Raw genomic sequence first — 21,114 nt, 5'->3', positions numbered from 1 at the left:
GGAACAACGCCCGTGTACCATGCATTGGGCGCACTTTAGAGAACCCCAGGTGGTAGACATTAACCAGCCTAATGGCTCTGACAGTGGGCGCCCTAGGCTCAATATATCAAATGTGCATGAAGGAGAGAAAAAAATGAACGGCTAGGTAACAGTAACTTTTTCTCTCATGAACCTTCCTCCATCTTGCGGGTGACCGCAGAACTGATTTGCCACATCCAGCGTTCCTGTGCTTCTAATTGTGGATTAATTCGACCTCACGCTGCGATCTGCTAGCCTCCTAATCAGCTATGATGGTAATGTGACCAACTCGCAAAGCCCTGGCCCCAGATTGGAATCCAGGATTAGGACGAATTTTTCTTCAACTGTGAAGCTGTCATAACGAGAGGCCTATCTGGGTTTCTTTTTAGCTTCGTGGCTGCAGTCGAGCGGTTGACAATTTTTCTAGTTCACGAACTATTCGCCAACTATAGCAGACTTCCACAGAACTATTTTATGAGGGCGTCAATGTGCTTCAGTACGGGTCAGTAAGTTTCGCGTGTTTGTTACAAAAAATAATTGTCTTTACGCGGTTTCGTTTCATTGGTGTGCGGCTATAGTCAAAACAACCTGACCATAACTGCTAACTGTGGTTCACAGCTGCATGATTCACTGTGACTCGGACGCCGAGTTTGTCGCGTTATGACATTTTTAATTGACTGCGGAGAGAAAGCATTTGACACTCCCCAGAATGTGAGCGTTAGTGATGTTCTTTATTATGCTTCTTTCCCTGCTAACTCGTGCACTTACACTGTCCGCACGCCGCAATTGGAGGCATAGCTGGAAAGCCAGACTGTGTGCCTATCAGTAGGAGGGGCGTTAATTAAATTGTGGGGTTTTACGTGCCAAAACCACGATCTGATTACGAGGCACGCCGTAGTGGAGAACTCGGGAAATTTTGACCACCTGGGGTTCTTTAACGCGCACCTCAATCTAAGTACACGGGTGTTTTCGCCTCCAACGAAATGCGGCCGCCGTGGCCGGGATTCGATCCCGCGACCTCGTGCTCAGCAGCCCAACACCACAGCCACTGAGCAACCACGGCGGGTAGGAGGGGCATTGATAAAGTTAGTATTCACGCTAACATGCATTTAGAACAGGGATGGATGATAGGGACCAAACTGAGGGCACGTCTATGTTGGTCTAGCGGCTTAAGAAACTTCTGTTCTGTGTACTACCGCAAAACACCGCTGGCACAACAAAACGAAAATGACAGCTTCCATCGGGAAAGTTAGTTTGAGTACGAGCAGCGATTCCGCTTTCTGCATGTCAAGGGACACAATTTCCAAGAGATTTTTGCGGAGACCCTCACCGTATACCGACAGCAGCTCCGCATGTACCCAAGGCAAGGGTGTGCCTTAGGCACAATAGTCTAAAGGCAGCCGCACAAAGGCCTACCATCATCTAGCTTGATGAGACTCGTGGACACATGCCAAATGGCAAGGAAAATCACGTCTACCTGCGGCAGCAAACTGACAAGTTATCTAGTGATAGTTGACGACGCTCAGACTTGAAAGAATAGTTCTCGTATTTTGTTTTTTTCCTTATGTCGGATATTTGCTGCGAAACGCTGTGATTATGATATTAATCAATGACCCACAATATGTTACAAATAAGTTTCGCTTTTCGTGCAGTGTTCGACGCGTCGGGGAAGTTCCCCACGGGGATGTTCCAGGGTACGCACATGGACGCCGGCGCCTTCGACCAGTGTCTGGAGACGGTGATCCGCCGTGAGAACGGCGACGTGGTCTCGCGGGGACAGTACTGCAATCTGCTAGCTTACTCCGACAACGCCACTGCCCTGAAAGACACCATCGAGTCCTTCTCAAGCAACCTGCACCCGAGGGTAAAGCGTTTGTCAACGCGGCAGCTGCGTTATGCTTCCGATCGAGTGTGCGAGTTTTCCGACAGCATTCAATGTGTCTTGAAAAGGAGCGCGGGATACGCGGAGATCCGGTTGCATAACAAGGCTGGCGGTAAATCTATCCTTAAGCATGCTCCACACTGCTTTGCTCTTGGCGTGCCCAACTACAAGGACAAAGTGGTGAACGACTCGCGCACGCACACAGTTTCACACACGTACGGCAGCCACCACCACGAATGCTAAATACAGGCACTTTCACCATTGGTATTCACGACAACAAAATACTGCGTCAAATACGAAAGAACGACATAAGGACGCGTCGTGTAACTTGATTTAACATAAAGTTGCATGCCTTTATATGACAAAATATGACGTGTGTATTAAGTGGAAGGCGTCAAAAATCTCAACCTATGGCGCACCGTTTGCGTTCGCCACGAGAACGTAGTACATCGAGCAAGCTGTCACTATAAATGTGCACAAATAATACGTGATGTGAGGTAACCTTACACCAACAACTTACGCTTGTAATGTATTAAATAACTGTTTTGTAGAAAGCATAGCGGATATGAACCAATTGCTGTGCGCAACGTGCATAGTCATTCTCAATAACTACACTGATTGTCTTCAGAAACGGTGCCTTCTAATTACATGAAACACTGTAGAGCAACAAACCATCTGTTCTTTTTTTCGTGACTAAGCACAGTCAGCTGCGGAAGGATGTAGTACAGTTGCTCCATTGAAGCTTCGCAACGTTTGTGGTTTTCTTTTTTTGCGCAGCCTACTGCATCCTGTGAATAAGGCCAGGGCTGATCCTTCTAGGCCGCTTCTGTCTGTGCGGCTCCCGTCAATTACGAATTTTTCTTTATAAGGGAGGCATACACAGTGCTGCTGTGGTTATGATTACCGTTCTCACTCATGCTGCTCGTTGCAGATTCTCTTCTACAAGGATTACTTTTCGGCCGAAGACGCGCCTATCCTTCGCCTGGGAATTTGCTTCACTGACGAATGCAGCCGCGACGATTTGCAAGCGTTGGTGAACGTAGGTATGGCAAGTTTCTGTGGAAGCTGAAACACTTGATTTCATTACGTAGTACATGTCTCCCATTGAGGCGTGCTATGCGAAGGGTACAAGACGTTAAAATGTATATTTTGTGGGATCTTATTACCCCATAGCACCGCGTAGCAGACCACACTAATGCATGACATGCCACTTTAAACGGAAAAGTATGAAAGAACCAAATATGGCGATGCCACTTCCAGCAGATGTCGGTTTAAGCGAAACTTTATAGGCTGTGAGTATGCAGCGACTGTTTGCAAGTATTGAGCACACCGCCCAATCGGACACATTTTTGATCGGCAAATGCCTTGCTAAACGTAGATTTGTGTTCCAACATCTAAAGAGAGATCGAAGAACACGCACTCCAGGTATCCAGGGCACAGTGGGAAGACACGTGCAACGGCCTCGAGAGGCAGATGGCCGGGGCGAGCGCTTGGCGCCTCTTTCGGCACCTATTAGATCCGGAGGAAACTAGGGCCGCTCAAGGCCACAAGACTCGTAGACTAGTAAGAGATTACAAAGGTGATAACTTCTTCGACGCAATACGTGATCGTTACTTTAAGAAGGCCGAAAGCATCCAACATGCTGAATACGACGGCGTCGCAAACGAGAAATTGAACGCGGAATTTAGCGAAGCAGAAATTCGGATAGCCCTGTTCGAACTAAACACCCGATCGGCGCCCGGCCCGGACCGGGTTACCAACAAGACTCTCCGTAACCTAGACGACGAGTCGATCTCCCGCCTCGCGACCTACGTCAACGAGTGCTGGCGAGGGGGCTCCCTTCCCGAAGCGTGGAAACGGGCCCGCGTTATCATGATTCCAAAACCCGGCAAGCAAGTTACCCTCGATAATCTAAGACCGATTTCGCTAACGTCTTGCGTTGGAAAAGTCATGGAACACGCAGTTCTCACCCGCGTGACCGACTTTCTCGAAGATCGTGACGCGTTCCCGCACACCATGCTAGGATTCCGCCGCAACCTCTCCTCACAGGACGTATTGCTTCAGCTTAAACACCAGATCGTAGACGACACTACCAGCTCCACTAAGGCAATCCTCGGCCTAGATATTAAAAAGGCCTTCGATAACGTTAAACACGAAGCAATCTTAAAAACAATTATAACGTTAGGACTTGGCCAAAGAACGTATAATTACGTTAGAGATTTCCTCGCGTGCAGGCGTGCATGCATCGTCGTTGGCGACGAGGAATCGCCGGAATTTGAGACGGGTCCGTCCGGCACGCCGCAAGGATCCGTCATATCCCCATTACTCTTTAATTTAGTTCTACTCGGTCTACCCGAGAAATTAACAGAAGTAGAAGGATTGCATCATAGTCTATACGCGGATGATATCACCCTCTGGGTTCCCGGGGGAGGATGTGATGGTCACGTCGAGCGAACGCTACAGGCAGGGGTAGATGCGGTCCAGAATTACTTGCGTGGAACGGGCCTCGAGTGCTCGGCTACCAAGTCCGAACTGTTAATCTACAAACCCACAAGGAGAGGTCGTAAAACCCTGAGCGACGAAGAACGGGAATACTCCAAAATACGTATTATATTGGCAGATGGTACTCCCGTACCGCACGTAGACAAAATTAGAATCCTGGGGTTACACCTGCAGGCAAATGGCCATAACGGAGAGACGGTGCGAAGACTTCGTCGTTCGGTAGATGACACGATCCGACTCTTGCGTCGCATCACGAATAGACGCAATGGTATGCGTGAAGACTGCGTGATCCGTCTCGTGCAGGCGTACGCGATAAGCCGCATAACGTATGTTGCCCCCTACCTTAAGTGGATAGGGTGCGAAAAAAACAAGGTCGAATGCATGATACGAAAGGTTTTTAAGAGGGCGGTCGGCGTTCCACTCAACGCGAGCACCGACAAGTTTCTGGAGCTCGGGCTTCACAACTCACTTGACGAGTTAATCGAGGCGCACGACATTGCGCAGTACGAACGATTATCTCATTCAAAGACAGGTCGATGCATCCTCGAGGCACTCGGCATCGCGTACCACACTCAGCATGGAGAAAAGATGGCGGTTCAGGCCTCGGTCCGCGACCGCCTGATCATCCCGCCGCTTCCCAAAAACATGCACCCGACGCACCACGCCGCGAGACGCAACAAACGAGCAAGAGACCTTCAGAAGAAGTTTGGCAACAGCAACGAGGCGGTGTACGTAGACGCTGCGCGATATGAAGGAGAGAAAAACGCACACGCGATCGCGGTTGTAGACCGCACGGGAAAGTGCCTCGCGAGCGCTACAGTGACCACGGGACACACGGAGGCGGCCGAAGAAGCCGCAATAGCCCTAGCACTGGCCACGGTGCCTAGTGCTGCGATCGTGATCAGCGACTCGCAGGCAGCAATCCGCGGCTTCGCGCGCGGTCGCGTCTCGCGGGAAGCGGTCCGCATACTCCAAATTTATGACGACGGCGACTCGTCATCGCCCTCGCAACCCCAAAATTCTACAGTCTTCCTCCTCTGGACCCCGGCACACACCGATGTCCCGCTCGCGGGCAACGAGGCGGCCCACGCCACGGCTCGAGGTCTCACACGCCGAGCCGCCGCAGATTATGTGGCCGCCGCCCCCGCCCCCGAGAGCGGGGCATCGGATCTGCCTGATCGGGACACTACAACAGAAATGCGGCAACAAGAATCACAATGGGCGTGGGGCGATCGCCTGACCACGTTCAGAGATCTCACCCAACACTACAGACTCCAAAGACGCACATTCCCGCCACCACACGACAGGTTAAATAGGAATGAGGCCGTAACATTACGCTTGCTCCAGACAGGCAGCTACCCTAGCCCCGCGGTCCTACATCACATCTACCCAGGTTTATATCCAACAGATGCCTGTAAAGCTTGCGGACAGCGAGCAACGCTGCGACATATGCTGTGGGAATGTGCCGGCAACCACGGTAATGGGACCACATCCGTTCGCGACGCGTCCGTAATCGCGGCCGTTACCACAGTACGGGAAGCCTCGAGCTCGCTTCTCCCCGACGCCGCCCCAGCTGCGGGGCCCGCCGGGGACCTTCTCCATCGGCGTCGCCACCGCTGGGAGGCGGCTCTGAAAAGTTCAGAGTTGGCAGACCAGCTCTGGGCCGTCCGGCAAGCCAAAGATGCCGCCCGAGTCCAAGGACTTGGAGCCGCCACCTGAGGCCACCACAACGAAACTGCCGGCCATTCATTAAAAAAGTTTCTTCTCTCTCTCTCTCTCTAATTCCGCGTATGACAATGCAGGAATGACGATGACGCTGTGATGATAAGAGCGTGAAAACGAGGGAATGACAATACTGGAGCGACTACGGCAGCATGACGGTGACAGAATGAGACAAAGGTGTGACAATTACGGTATGACCACGCTGCAATTACCACGACTAAAGGATGAGCCTGTAACGACCACGATGGTATACAATGACGGCTCGATGACGTCGACGCAATAACGACGAGAACGTGACGAAAAAAGAATGACGACAATGGTACAGCGGCAAATGGATGAAAACGACCGGCGACAACGTGACGATATGGGATGACGACGATGTTATGACGAGGATGGCGGGAGCACGATAGCATGATGACAATGAAATTCTGACGCTGGAATGACGGCGACCACATGACGATGACGTCGTGACGATGGTATGACATTTTGGGATGACGAAGCTGTTATGACGTCAACAAAATGGCGATGCAGTGACCACGACAGCTTCGCGACAACGCTTACCACGAATGCACGACGGTGACTGTATGACAAAGACGGTATGTCTATGGGATGGCGTCGTGAGAAGATGAAGCTGAAATTACGACGATGGAACGAACAAGACTGCATCGTGACTACGGTATGACCCCGTATGCATGATGATGACTGTTTGGCGATAGCGCAGTGACAATGATGGCATGACAACAAGAAAGTGGGGGCGAGGGCAGGATGACGATAGAATGACGACGGATGATTAAGGTAGTATGATGACGACAGAAGGTCGTCATCATACAGGAGGGATACAACCAACCCCTATAGATAGCTTTTATTCATTAGGAGAACACGTTTGATTCAGTCGAAATCTCAGCAGTCATGCAGGCATTAAGGAATCAGGGTGTAGACGAGCCGTATGTAAAAATACTGAAAGATATATATAGCGGCTCCACAGCCACCGTAGTCATCCATAAAGAAAGCAGCAAAATCCCAATAAAGAAGGGCGTCAGACAGGGAGGTACGATCTCTCCAATGCTATTCACAGCGCGTTTACAGGAGGTATTCAGAGACCTGGTTTGGGAAGAATTGGGGATAAGAGTTAATGGAGAATAGCTTAGTAACTTGCGATTCGCTGATCATGTTGCCTTGCTTAGTAACTGAGGGGACCAATTGCAGTGCATGTTCGCTGACCTGAACAGGCGAAGTAGAAGGGTGTATCTCAATATTAATCTGCAGAAAACTGAAGTAATGTTTAACAGTCTCGGAAGGGAACAGCAGGTTAGGATAGGTAGAGAAGCACTGGACGTGGTAACGGAATACATCTACTTAGGGCAGGTGGTGTCCGCGCATCCGTATCATGAGACTGGAATAATCAGAAGAATAAAAATGGGCTGGGGTGCATTTGGCAGAGATTCGCAGATCATGAACAGCAGGTTGCCATTATCTCTCAAGAGAAAAGTGTATAGCAGCTGTGTCTTACCAGTACTCACGTACGGGGCAGAAACTTGGAGGCTTATGAAAATGGCTCTACTTAAATTGAGGACGACGCAACGAGCTACGGAAAGATGAATGATGGGTGCAACGTTAAGGGATACGAAAAGAGCAGATTGGGTGAGGAAACAAACGCGACTTAATGAGATCTGAGTCGAAATCAAGAAAAAAGGATGGGCATAAGCAGGGCATGTAATGGGGAGGGAAGATAATCGATGGTCATTAAGGGTTATGGACTTGATTTCAATGGAAGGGAAGCGTAGCAGGGTGCGGCAGAATGTTAGGTGAGCCGATGAGAATAATAAATTTGCAAGGACCCCCTAATCTCCAATTCTGGGTGCATTTACGGTAATAAGGTGAAGTGAAGGGAATAAGGGACAGTACGGCCACAATTAGCACATGACCGGGGTAGTTGGAGAAGTATAGGAGAGGCCTTTGCCCTGCAGTGGGTGTAGCTAGGCTGATGATGATGATGCTTATGCTGCTGCTGATGATGATGACAGTATGATGACGACAGTCTGATTACAGTATTATAACTACATAACGACGACGACTGCATGATTACGGCAATGTAAGGACGACGGCGTGTTGATGATGGAATGACGACAATTGAATCATGAAAACGGAATAACGACGACCTAATTACGATGACAGTTTGGCGACGGCGGCAGAATGACTACGAAATGACAACTCAGTGGTGACGACAGAGTGAAGACGGTGGAAAAATGGCAATGGTTTCACAACGAAGTAATGATCACAATAGGGCGAATGCAAATAAATGAAGAATATGGCATGATGACGGCGGTATGTGGATGATGGCATGCTTGTGTGGGAACTCAAGCATGCACTTACGTAGATCCCTCATTGGCTAATCGCGCAAAAGAGCAGCCAGGTTTGAGAACCTGAAAAACTGATTTTTTTTAGATTCTGATCCTTTTTGCATATCGAGCACACTTTAGGAGGTGAAAACACCTTAATTTGATAAAAGCAACAAGCCAACGTTAGTTGGCGTGTTGCTATTTTGCAACAAAGGCAACAATCACGCATTAGTGTTTCTGTGCTTGCCTAAACAATATTTCTGACATGGTGACGGTCTGTGCAAATAGTCTCGTTCTGCAAAAACAGACGTGGTACCTGCTTAGGCTGAAATGTGTGGCTCGTGAAAGCGCTACAAAAATGTGCATTTTCTCTACTTTCAGTGAAGCCACCGTTACTGCGCCTTGAGGTGTCGAACTGTATAACGGCGGAGCCGCAACCTTGGGACAGAGCGCAGATAGCAATCGTGTAAGTTGTCTCCTATCATGTGTTGCTGCACCACAGATAGTTGAAAAGTTGCTGGGAGCCAGACAGACGATTAGCTATTGATCATTTATTTATTTATTTATTTATTTATTTATTTTGTACTTCGTAGATAAACATACGCAGTCATTGACAGCAGTATCGACGCATGTGTGCATGAGTGGCGAAGAGATAGCAAAGAGAGGAATGGCAGGGAGGTCAACCAGTCGAGCGTCTGGTTTGCTACCCATCACTGGAGAAAGGGCAAGGGGGAACAGAAAGAGGAAAGCGGGATAGAGGGAACACTGTGTGCCTGCAACAAAGCGCCTTGAGATCAGTCGAGTCCAAGCAAGGGCCCCACCGATACATTTGGCTGCAGTCATCTTGCTCCCTGAAGCTAATGTTGGTGCTTCCCCATAGCTGGTGATGCATGTCGAAGTCACCTGTAAAGACCAAGGAGCCACTGGTCGTCAACAGTGCGTCGCAAGTACATGGCAGTATATCGTTAAAGTAAAACTCAGCTTTTTTCTTACTTCAGTACGAATAGAGAAAATACTGACAAATCTATACATATGCCGTGAACATAACAAAAAAGCATCAGAACGTGAAAAAAAGCAAGCACGCAATACCCTCTATAAAGCTAGAACAGATTAACCTTCATCTTAACTGCGAGCACCGCGTAGCAGACCACACTAATGTATGGCATGTCACTTTAAACGGAAAAGTATGAAAGAATTAAAATATGCCGAGAAGTAGGAGAACAGCAGAAAAGTAGGAGAACGAAGTTTAAGAATATGCGCTATTACCGTATTAAGTGTCTTCGATCGATTGTATGAAATCGGACAAAAGGCAGTGAGCGAAATCTATACTTAAGAATGTCAGTAGGCGTAAAGAAAGACGCAATAAAAGGAATATCAAGACCTTAGGTTATCGACAGCTCAGCAAAATGAATGTTGCTGCTGTCGGAAAGTTGACACAGTGAATGTACAAAAGAAAGCAGTACTTTTAGTGACTGAGTTTGCCGTCTTTCGAAAAGTAATTCTAACATAAGCGAGCAAGAAATCGCAGTGCTAGCATCGACAAATGAATTTGAGGGCATTTTTTTAAAGATGGGTGGAGCAGAGGGGGGCTTCTTCTACGGTATTCATATCGCACTGTTTATTGTGGTTCCATACTAGTGAAGCACGGTCCAATATGGAACGGAGCATTATTTTATGATATGGTTCCGCGTCTATACATTAGTACAATACCACAATAAAATAGCGCATACTTAATTCAAGTTAGTTTCGATGTTGTTAGGCCGAGGAGCTGTTTCCGGTGGGCCGGCTGACAGTAATATTTCTCGTGTGCACTTCTATTTTTTTTCTGTTTAAAGGACCCCTCACCAGGCCCCATAGAAAATTTTGCTTACACGCTGGAAGTCGTGACGTGCCCTCTGGGCAGCGTTCTGTCGCAAACATTTTTCAAGTCGGCTCATTAATAGGCGAGATAGAAATATTTCAGTGTCGCGCACCCATGATTTCAGAAGGCGAGCTCCTCCGCAAAAATATACGCTCTCCCCACTTGCCCCGTCTAGCCTCTGCAAGCGAAATTCCTGCCCTCCGTTCTCGCATACCGGACTTCGCCAATCGCGTCACGCATACGCCGCGGGCCCCACGTTCATTTTTATTTCTCCTCGCTTTTTTGCGGCGCGGCGCACTTCCACTGGCGGGGACGCGTGCGAGCTGTAGCGATTGTCTCGTTTCGAGCACCATATGATTTTGCGCGCTGTGCATGAGGGCACCTGACTAGCTGTATCAGTCTGCGCTACAAGTATACTGAAGTAGACATAAGTGGATCACAGAGCATGATCCGGCGCTGGAACGCGGTAGAAAATGACAGTGTCGGTGTATGCGCGCGCGACTGCACGACGTGGTAACAAGCAGACGAAATGGAAGTACATCTCTCTTGCTGTGGTGCGAAGTAAAACAAGAACGTGCAGACCTTCGATTTGTCTGTTTTATTATTTCTCTAAGGTTCAATTCGCCTATTCCAGCAACATATTGCACAAATAACGGATGTTAGCTTGAATAATTTTCGAAATCACGTGTCACCAGGATCGACGTCACCGCGCGAACACGTGTACGTAGGCACACTAGCTCTCTTCTCCTCGCTGCCGCCGCGAGGAGAAGAGAAAACGGCGTTTGGTTTGAAATGTCAGACCTTTCCGCGGTGCGTAGCGAGGTAATACTTTGCAGACATGATCGTTATCGCGCATTGTATACTCTCCGCTTGTCAGCTCAAAATGGCCTGACCTAGTGAGGGCTTACGTAAGGGCTTTATGTAAGAACTTACATTTTGAATGAAGCGGAACAGCCCGACACAGCAAAGGCAATGCACAAAGCGAGATAACGAAATTAAAAGTGAAGGCAGGGATATTGAGCAGAAAAGCGCATGGTTGCCTACCCTACGCTGGGGAAAAATGAATTGAGAGACAGAAAGGAAGACGAGACGCTGTTATTGCGTTCACGTGCGCGGACAGCACCACTTAGTCAAAATGCATTCGCACAGGGCAGTTGAAAAGCGAGAGAAATACGCAATGTATACGTGCATGTTCATCGAGCAGCCGACTAGTCTTCAGCACTTGACGTGGCCAGAGCGAAGGACTTAGATTGGAAGGGATGCAATAAAAGGAAGTAGCGGATGGTACAAAAAAGGAAACGCACGAATATGCGGATTACATCTGAGCCCGAATTCAGAGAGCTCTTTGTTTTTAAGTGCTGCTTGCCACTGATCAGGCGAATTTGCTAATGATATATCCAACCTGATGATTGGATGGTATTTACTCTTACGAGGAGTTTCAGGGCACAAACTTTCTTGTGTATACGGGACCGAATGTGTTGTGGAGCGTAATTTTCGACAATAATGTTCCAATTATGTTTATGTTCCCTCCGTTTCGTACACATAATGGGGTATATATTGTACTACTGTACACTATTTGCACTGACCCTCTTAGGGAGCATGCCTTATTTACGTGCTCATGGAAGGCTAAATTTCAAACTAAGACATGGAACGGAGTCACTCGTCAGCTTAGACGTATCCTTTAGGTGTTCTGTTTCCCACATTTTTTTTTTTCGTAATGAAAAGACGCTGACGTTACGTCAACTGTATAGCAACGAAATGTTTCGCCTAAGAGAGGATGATCGCGTGCAGCATGAACTTGACGTATGCCAAAATTGGAAAATTATGCTAGCCGTAGTCCTGACCTCGACTTAAGCAAGAACCTATACACTAGAGTATAATCGGCTCACGCAAAAAAACAAAAAAAAAAAACAAACCCTCGTTTAGCTCTGCTAGGCTGTGAACGCGTTGCACGAACTTACGAAGGTATCAATTCGGAGCACGTGAGACGAATAGTAATTCCGTCCTTGTTGGATGGATAGCGCGGTTGCAAACTTGCATCCAAGGGAAAACTGTTATTGACTTTATGCCATCACCCACTCCGGTAGCTTAGTAGCTATGACATTACGTTGCCGAACTCGAGGTCCCGCTTTCAATCCCGGCCGTGGTCACAGCGAATAGATCGTGGCGAAATGCGAAAACGCTCGTGTTTGAAATTGAGCTGCTTGTCAAAGAATCACAGGTGGCGAAATTTAACCGTAGTTCCCGACTAAGGTGCACCTTATATTGAGATCACAGTTCTGGCACGTAAGACTCCAAAACATGATCTAATTTTAATTACCTTTATTTAACGAGCCCCTTAAGTGCCAGCCATGCTGGCTTGCACTGAAGTGGATCATTTGAAAGCGACCAGGCCCCAATGAGAATACTTTGAGTGGTTACATTTTTTTCTGAAGGGAAGGCCTGCAAACGCGGCAAACACTTCCAAACTGGGACGTCACCAGCGCCATCTATCAACAGAAAGGTCGCAGAGTTGCGTCTGACAGTAGGCTAGGAAAGGTGTGCGCCACAGTGCGGAGAAAAGAAAAAGGCTGACCAAACTGCAAGAAACAGACGTTATGTAAAGCACGTCACCAAGTTCGCCGAATGCCATATAGGCGTATTTACTTTATAAGGTTCAATATAGCGGCGGTCGTTTTTACGTAGGGCTGCGAAGTCTATGATTGATTCAGTGAGCCGAAACGCTTGTTTACCGGCGGAACACCGTGTAATATTTTGTTACGCTGCCGCGATTTAAGCGCACTCTGAAACTTGCAGAGAGCACAGTTTCGTTAATTCACGTAAACGCAGAAGCGCGGTCTTGTGGCCGGGGCCCACCCTGGTAGCAATGAGGCTATGACGTTGCTCTACCAAACTCTAGGGCGCGATTTTGGATCCCGGCCGAAGCGGATGCATTTTTCAGGGGGAGAAATGCAAATAAAAAAAAGACTGTCGTAGGTGCCCGTTAAGGAACCCACAGGGAGTCACGTCTCTTGGCGCGCCTGATAATCAGATCTTGGTTTTGGCACGGGAGAGCCCAGAATGTCCTTTAATTTTTTTGTATTGCCAGGATATGACATATTATTAATAGCGGTAGCGTGTGCGTAAGGCCAAATTTCTCTTCCGCATAAAGGAATTGGTGCACCTAACAGTTATTACTGAATCCCCGCGCACGTCATCAATTGACGGGCTAGCGCTGCTTTTCCTTCAGTGTGCGCAGATAAGTTTTGTTTGTTCTTTCTTTTGCGCCAGTGTACGACCTTTCGTTGACGGTCGACATTTTGGCTGTCCGTTTCGTTCCCCTGCATTTGTCTGGGTTTGCGGGTCTCCATTTCAGTTACGTGAAACTTAGCACCCTGCGTCGATTATGTGTAGTTAATTTCCTGGCTAGTGAACCGAATTGCAGTTGAAATATTATTGATTTCTCTGCTTATATTATTAGGCGGTGATCATCAAGGAAAACTACATGCAATGCGAAGACGCGCTCATCAGCCATTGACCCTCAACGGTGGTTCCCTCAACCAGGGTTGCCTTCAAACATCGTTGTTAGGTTCAGTAGTCGAAGATATCACTAAGCCTATGGGATCGGCATGTACTGAGAAGTGTTGTTTCTAAAGTTCCGTAGCTGAGGTCAATCGCTGCCTTTTTCACTGACCAATCCACTGACCTAATGGTGCTTTCGCCTGCAGGATATTCTTTAGCGTGCTGCTAGTGATTATCTTCGGATCTACATGCGTGGACGAATTATTGAAGAACAAACCGAAGGACAAGAAGGAAATGAGTACGTGTTTTCTTTTACATCCAGTTTTGTACGGTTCCGCACGAGTACTAACTTCCACATATATCTACTGTACTTGCCGAGCACATCATCGGCATTGTGTATCTCCGAATTTCTTTAACGCCTACCTATTCGGCAATTCTAAAATGCGCGATCTTTCTTCGGCATTCATAATGCTAACTCTCGCTCATACCATCATGCAATACTGATTGCAATCAATAAATAATCGCGGAGGAATGTTCTGGTATATTTTCACAAATGACCAGAAAAATATTATGCCAGTCATGTCGCCTGCAAACAACTTTTTTTGAGGACACCACCGTAATTTTTTGTACGAACATTATGGTAAATAAAAGAGTAACAAACTGCTTGAGGGTGCTTGAATGCCCAACACAACAAGTACATTTGCTACATTAGGGTAGGATAAAATTATATACATGCACACACGAATGTACACATGTATGTCTAGCAATACTTGTGCATTTGTAGTGTTGAGCCAATCCTAGTATTGGACACTGTAAAGAGATAAAGCGCAAATCAAAGCATATTCCTGGTATTACCATCGACTGCCTGAAGGCAGCCCATGAGTTCTTTCTATAAAACTTCCTGTACGTTAAACTTCAGTTTTAATGAAATTCTGGTGGTCGCTGTCATCATCGGTTGAAGTTAACGCTTTTGTATTTCGTTGTTAGCACAGTTGTTAAATATATGACATTATTCTGACTGATAATATAGTTGATGATGGTGTGCTTTTGTCTATATGGTATGGTGAGCCTCATGTCATATATTCTAAAGGAAACGTCCATTTACGACAAAGGTTATGATGAGCCTTCGAATAAAGCGAAGTATGTTTTTCAAAGAGATTGGCATTGTAAGAAATACTCGCTGAAAATACGAATCATCAATAAAAAATTTGCTATAAAAAACGTTTAGTTCATTTCTGTAAGTATTTCCCGTGTTCTTGGCAATAAATTCGCATTTGATTGATTGATTGAACCGGATCCCAGAACGATGATTAGAGAATTAAATAAAGAAAAGGAAATGTAATTACGTTGTATGACGTTCGCAGGTAAATGGAAAGAAATAGAATGATGTTCGATAGCTGTAATCGTCATGGAGAGCTTACAAACAGTGAAGTAGGTTATCAAAAAAAATCTGGTGTGACCCCCCCCCCCCCTCCCACCCTTATAAAGTTATCAATGAAATAACTCAGAGGAGGGAGAACGTACGTTTTCCTAAATTCCGGAACGCCCTCTAACGCAACGGTTCTATTTGTGGAAATTTTTTGAGCGACAAGGTTTGAAATGTTTCTTTGCGTGAAGTAGCCCTGACGTCACGTTTTTTATAACGAATGTCGTTTTGGCGCGTTCATCACAGGCATCCTGCTGCAATTCGTCACGGCTTTCTCCGTCACTTCGAACACGCGCCAATTGCTCAAGGTGGCTGACAGGATTCATGACGATGATTACCACCTCCAGTTCTTGCACGGCATGCGGTTCTTCTGCTGTATCCACATCGTATTGGGACACTACTACATAAATCTGTCGGACACCTGGTGTGAGTCTTCAGCATAAGTCGTTGCACCTCTGTGCGTGCTTGTTTGAGCGTAAGTTGGATCGTGCAAACCGACGACACGTAACGGAGTGGAAGTATGAAGCCTCTTCCATAAATGGGCCAATGTATCGAAGTTTAACATGCTTGAAAGTGTTGGTACAATTTTGTGCAAGAACCGCGTGAATAATAACAAAATTGTGAGGAACCAAAGCAATGCTATGAATCGACTAAATGAATTACCTTCAGCGACGATATGTACGCTTGGACCGTACGGCAGTGTTGCATGAGCGTCCTGCACTGCGCAAGGGCTTTACATTGCTGCAATACACTGACCTTAGCGATATATTGTGATTAGGCTTAAATGGGCCCGAGTATGTGTGTTGTAGTGGGGCGAGCGCGGTGTGTTCTGTGCCTGAAACGTCATCACATGCACCTTCATTGGGATACTTGGCAAGCCGCTACACAAATCACTCCAGATATCGTTAATAGCCGCCTAGAAGTTTAGAGTCTCGCGAATCTAGCCTGGTCGGACACTATCATAAAGAAAATAGAGCTAACGCTGACAAGGCCAAAACAATCGATAAAAGTGTGCAACAACTTCTAAATAAAAGCTTCAAAAAGTAAAAAGGCAATGAACATTTCTTTCGATTCGGTCGACGTCCGTTCCGTTTTCTTCGTGATTCTTCATTACTTTCTAACCTCTCTCTTTCATTCTCTCAAGGCAAATAGACAACAGCAAGTTGGTATTGATATACTTGAAGAAGAGGGCGTAACACAGAACAAAAGAAATATACACAATGACCGTTGAAAGCTAACAAGAATTTGAATTCTCAGGTTCATAGTGTCAGTAGCCTGATGCGACCATGAGGCACTCAGCAGTGGGGAACTACGGAGTAATTTTGTTTGCCTGGAGTTTTAAACGTGCACCAAGTTTTAAGCACACAGGAATTTTTTTTCATTTCGCCCTCTTCGAAATGCGACCGATGCTGCTGGGATCGAACCCTGGGCGTCGAGCTCAACAGCAAAACAACATAGCTACGATAAGCTACTGCAGCGGGCAGCGTTAAAGGTGAACGCCTGCTTTCATCTTGTCTTTGTTATCGCGCTACTCTTCAGCCATATAGCTCGGCGAGGAAAGATTGATGTGTTGGTATTTCTATTACAATAAAAAACTTACTACACAATGCAAAGGGGCTTGACTAATTGTGTTCGGTGCAGACGTTCAAACCTAGGGATTTATTATTTCTTACTTGCGGTATGGTGTAAACTACCCATGACAACAGGGGGTTCGGAAAACATTGCAATGATCACCTATTAGAGTTGTCACGATCACTGATTCATACATTAGTCACTATCGAAATTGCGCATAACAATTATTTTGGGAGTACGGTAATGTCACTTTGCTTTTTCATCAAATACTCAATTTGTAATCAGTATGCACGCTGCTATCGCTTCCTAAGGGTAGTCATCTGCTCGCTGCTGCTATGAGCATATCGTAAACTACCTTTATCAACGATCGCGAGAAATCAGTCAGAGATCCACCACTTTCTAGAACTTATCAAAAACCAACCTGTGCCATTCTTCGGTAAGGCGTGTAATGGCACTCACATAAATCGCAATTTTCATTATCTGCGCTGTCACATGGGCAACCATCCGTGCCTGTGAGACGTGAAAAGCCAAGGCAAGTCAGGAATTATGAGATAAAAAGCAGAAAGTTCAGCCGTATATATATGTATATGTATATATATATATACTCAGCACTGACGGATGGAGATATATTGCAAATGAGATGAGAAAAACAGGTGGAATTGATGCGATGGATCACCACAAAATGACCGTGAAATGAACTTGTAGTTTTTCCTTGCTGTTAGCCTAACAAGGGCTTTTAATCATGCGTCTGCTGCCGTGGAAGAAGCGCCGACAACAGAGCAATTTGTATTTACTTTGCTCTCGCAATCGCATTTCTCGTTCACTATAGCAGCACTTGGAGTATATTTTTGGTAGCGGATATGAGAAAATACCCTGTTCACCGTGGAAAGTTGGGCACGCTCCTCCCCCATCTTTTCATGGTATTGAACAAGCGAATGCAAAGGAAGCTGATGTGCTGAATTTTTCCAGGCTACTGACTATAAATAATGCACAGAAAGTATCGGACTATCTAAAGTGTGTAACTGTCAAACGGTGGACACTTGAAACAATTTGAAAGCGAAGAATATTCTCCTTTCTCTGTAATGGGGGTCCATAACTACGTCACCAGATCCCCAACATTGCACCCGGCCAGCTGAACATTCTCAAAATGATTACTGTTAGGTTCACTAAATTCATGTGATGACGTAGTGAAATTGTTTATCCTTTCTCCAGCACGCGTGCTGAACTTATTCATCGCTTCTGACCAGTGGCCGCAACTCATTGCAACGGCAATCTTCAACAGCGTGGACACGTTCTTCTTTCTCAGGTAAGTTACGATAGTTGTGACCGAAGTTGAATGTGGAGGCTTCAAGAAGTACAGTCAAATTTATTTATTTGAGCTCCCACACGAACTCACGAGCACACAGGCAACATCTAAAACTATATTTCAACTGAACAAAACCACCCTGCCAAGGTGCACAGTTTGCTACAAAGACTATAAGACTTGTTGGGAGCTCGGTTTGGTGGAGGCAATGAATACACGTTTTGACAGGTTGAGAACGGAGAGTTGACGGGCTTTATTCAAAAGTCTCCTCGCCTTTCGGGTGAGAGAAGCATCATTCTTTTGCCCCCTTCTCGTTTTAAGTGCTGTGCCAGGTCGTCGAAACGACGATATTGTTTACCTAGCCGAGCTCACGGCCACGGGCGCACGTGAGATTCTGGAACTACGAGGTCAGAACCGTATATAAATCATTCTATATTGAGTTACTCATCGCATCTAACACATCTAACGCGGATAAATTAAGGAAGTTTTTAGGTACGTAAGATCCTCTGGGCTGAACTTCTCCTCCATAAGACAGCCTCACACAATGCAGGTTATCTTATTGAGATAACTTGTATTCTCGCTTGTCGTAGTCAGAAGTGGAATCCTCGAGTTTTTTAAAATTCTGAACAAAGTTAATGATCAATGGCCTGTCAAGGGAAGAAGAGCTCAGGGTCCCCAGTTAGCCTCTAGAGTATGCGAATGGATACGTTTACCTAGGGCAATTACTCACAGGGGACCCCCCTGATCATGAGAAGGAAATTTACAGAAGAATCTAATTGGGTTGGAGCGCATACGGCAGGCATACTCACATCCTTATGGGAAGCTTAACACTATCACTAAAAACATGGGTCTACAGTCAATGCATTCTACCGGTGCTAACATACGGGGCAGAAATTTGGAGACAAGAAGCTCGAAAACAACTTAAGGACCGCACAAAGAGCGATGGAACGAAGAATGATAGGCGTAACGTTAAGAGACAGGAAGAGAGCGTAGTGGATCAGGGAGCAAACGGGCATAGCCGATATTCTAATCGACATTAAGTGAAAGAAACGGAGCTGGGCAGGTCATGTAATGCGTATGTTAGATAACCGGTGGACCGTAAGAGTTACAGAATCGGTGCCAAGAGAAGAGAAACGCAGTCGAGGACGGCAAAAGACTAGATGGGGTGATGAAATTAATAAATTTGCAGGCGCAAGTTGGAATCCGTTGGCGAAACACAGAGGTGCTTGGAGATCAGGGAGAGAGTCCTTCATCCTTCAGTGTAATTAAAATAGGTTAGGATGATGATGATTCAAAAGTAAAAGCAGGTTTGCCTAGTTGCAGTGTTTGCACCTATGTCGGACAGCCGCTTCGATTCCAAGAAAAAGCAGGGGCAATGACCCCCATGGTGGGGACGATGAAGTGACGGACGGTCGCTACAAGGGCCCCACCCCCCTCCCCTCCCCCCTATAATGCCGGAGGCTTTGGTGTGAATTGCGCAAGGAATTAACAGTTAAGGTTCAAGATAGGCTGGTTTCACGCGGTCGCACGACACTGTCTCTCCTTTGCCGCGAAGGTCAATCTTCAAGGCTACTACAGCTCATTCTTTGAATGATAAAAATGTTCTCGTGCCATCCTTCCGCCGAAAAAACCACTCCACCCTCGCCCTGCGGAGGTCTCTTATTTAAGCCCCTAATGTCATTAGGGATGTCCAAGAAAATTTCAGGAACCTTATCGAGCGCTTCGACAACCGATGATTCGGTAAACTATGTTTATGTGTTCGTTACAAGCGAGTGTACAGGACGAAAACGTTCTTTACGTGTTACGTTACCTAATTCTCCTCGTTCTGTCTTTACTTTTCAGAATATAGTTTGATCAAGGGGTCACCATAGTGTTTCGCATTTCATTGACGCGCTAGAGTGTAATTTTCTGTGTTCTTGATTAATTCATGCGTTAATTTTCTCATACCTTGAAGTACAGTGAGAGAAGTGCAAGACCTCACTTAATACTTCTGGTCATGAACCAGCAACAAACCGAGCCATTATCTCCATTGAAAAATGACTGTTTCTTGTTCATATTTGAAGCGCGATACCACTACTGTTTGCTCTTCTCAACGTTGCGTTTTGTCTGTCACGCTATATTTGCTATGCGCACCCACTTTTGCAGCGGTTTCTTCCTCTGCTTCACCATGAATAAACAGAACAAAAATGGGCTGCTTGTATTCCTCACCAACGTTGTTAGGCGACTGATCAGGTAAGAAACCTCGTATTTGCATTCTACTGGTTCTTGTATTCCAAATAAGAATTCCCCTAACGAGAAATTGATACGAACCAGTACATAACGCTAACCGAAATTATTTGATCAGAAAACGTGTCAATATATTTGAACCGAAGTGTTATGTGCGATCCGTCTTCAACAGCATCGCTTAAGGCATCGACGAGCGAAAGACCACAAACATCAGCTCTTCATGTCGCTTGTCCCTCTATAAAGTGGTGCTGTTGAAGGTGGATCCTTACCAACTTGCCCAATTTTTAATCCTAAAAACAGAAACGCCGAAAACACCGCAATCAGGAAAGCAGGCGCTTCCCGAGGCAGATAGATGAGAAAAATATCGAGCTGTCACTTAATTGTAACGCTCGCAGGAGCAGTTACCTAAAAATAAGTGACAATCACGATCATGTTTTCTGTGTAATGTTTCTGCAGCAGCTGATAACAAAAGAAGTGAATTGCTGTTGTTTGAATATGAATTCAACAGAATAATTCCACCGAACACCATAGTGCTGCCCCCTGTGCTCCCTCGCTACTAAAACCTAATCCCGGAGAGACGGCGACGTTGAACATGGTTTACCTCTGCCGCTTCTTCACCAAAATAAGAAACCGTGATTGGCTGGCAGCCTCAAAAATTCTGCTTGACTTGCACAGTGGTGTACTGCCCATGTATAGCATTCTTAGGTTGGCAACGACTTTGTGCACAGCGCTTGTTTTTCTGGTTTCTTAATTCCATGTATT

At 46.3% G+C, this 21,114-nt stretch overlaps 1 protein-coding gene across 3 annotated transcripts in view; it reads left to right on the top strand.

Moving 5' to 3' along the window:
* Positions 1 to 21,114, top strand: part of LOC126541402 (nose resistant to fluoxetine protein 6-like) — a 42,093-nt gene that overhangs the window by 2,601 nt on the left and 18,378 nt on the right. For all 3 annotated transcript variants that reach the window (XM_050188169.3, XM_072287268.1, XM_055076218.2), the window contains 7 exons: positions 1,671 to 1,882; positions 2,832 to 2,943; positions 8,845 to 8,929; positions 14,032 to 14,123; positions 15,498 to 15,677; positions 18,036 to 18,129; positions 20,272 to 20,358. In XM_050188169.3, the coding sequence (XP_050044126.1) occupies positions 1,671 to 1,882; positions 2,832 to 2,943; positions 8,845 to 8,929; positions 14,032 to 14,123; positions 15,498 to 15,677; positions 18,036 to 18,129; positions 20,272 to 20,358 (862 nt within the window). The remainder of the gene's footprint in view (positions 1 to 1,670; positions 1,883 to 2,831; positions 2,944 to 8,844; positions 8,930 to 14,031; positions 14,124 to 15,497; positions 15,678 to 18,035; positions 18,130 to 20,271; positions 20,359 to 21,114) is intronic.

The sequence above is a fragment of the Dermacentor andersoni genome, chromosome 3 (genome assembly GCF_023375885.2).
Source record: "Dermacentor andersoni chromosome 3, qqDerAnde1_hic_scaffold, whole genome shotgun sequence".
Lineage (NCBI taxonomy): Eukaryota > Metazoa > Arthropoda > Arachnida > Ixodida > Ixodidae > Dermacentor > Dermacentor andersoni.
This window is presented reverse-complemented; position numbering and strand designations above follow the sequence as displayed.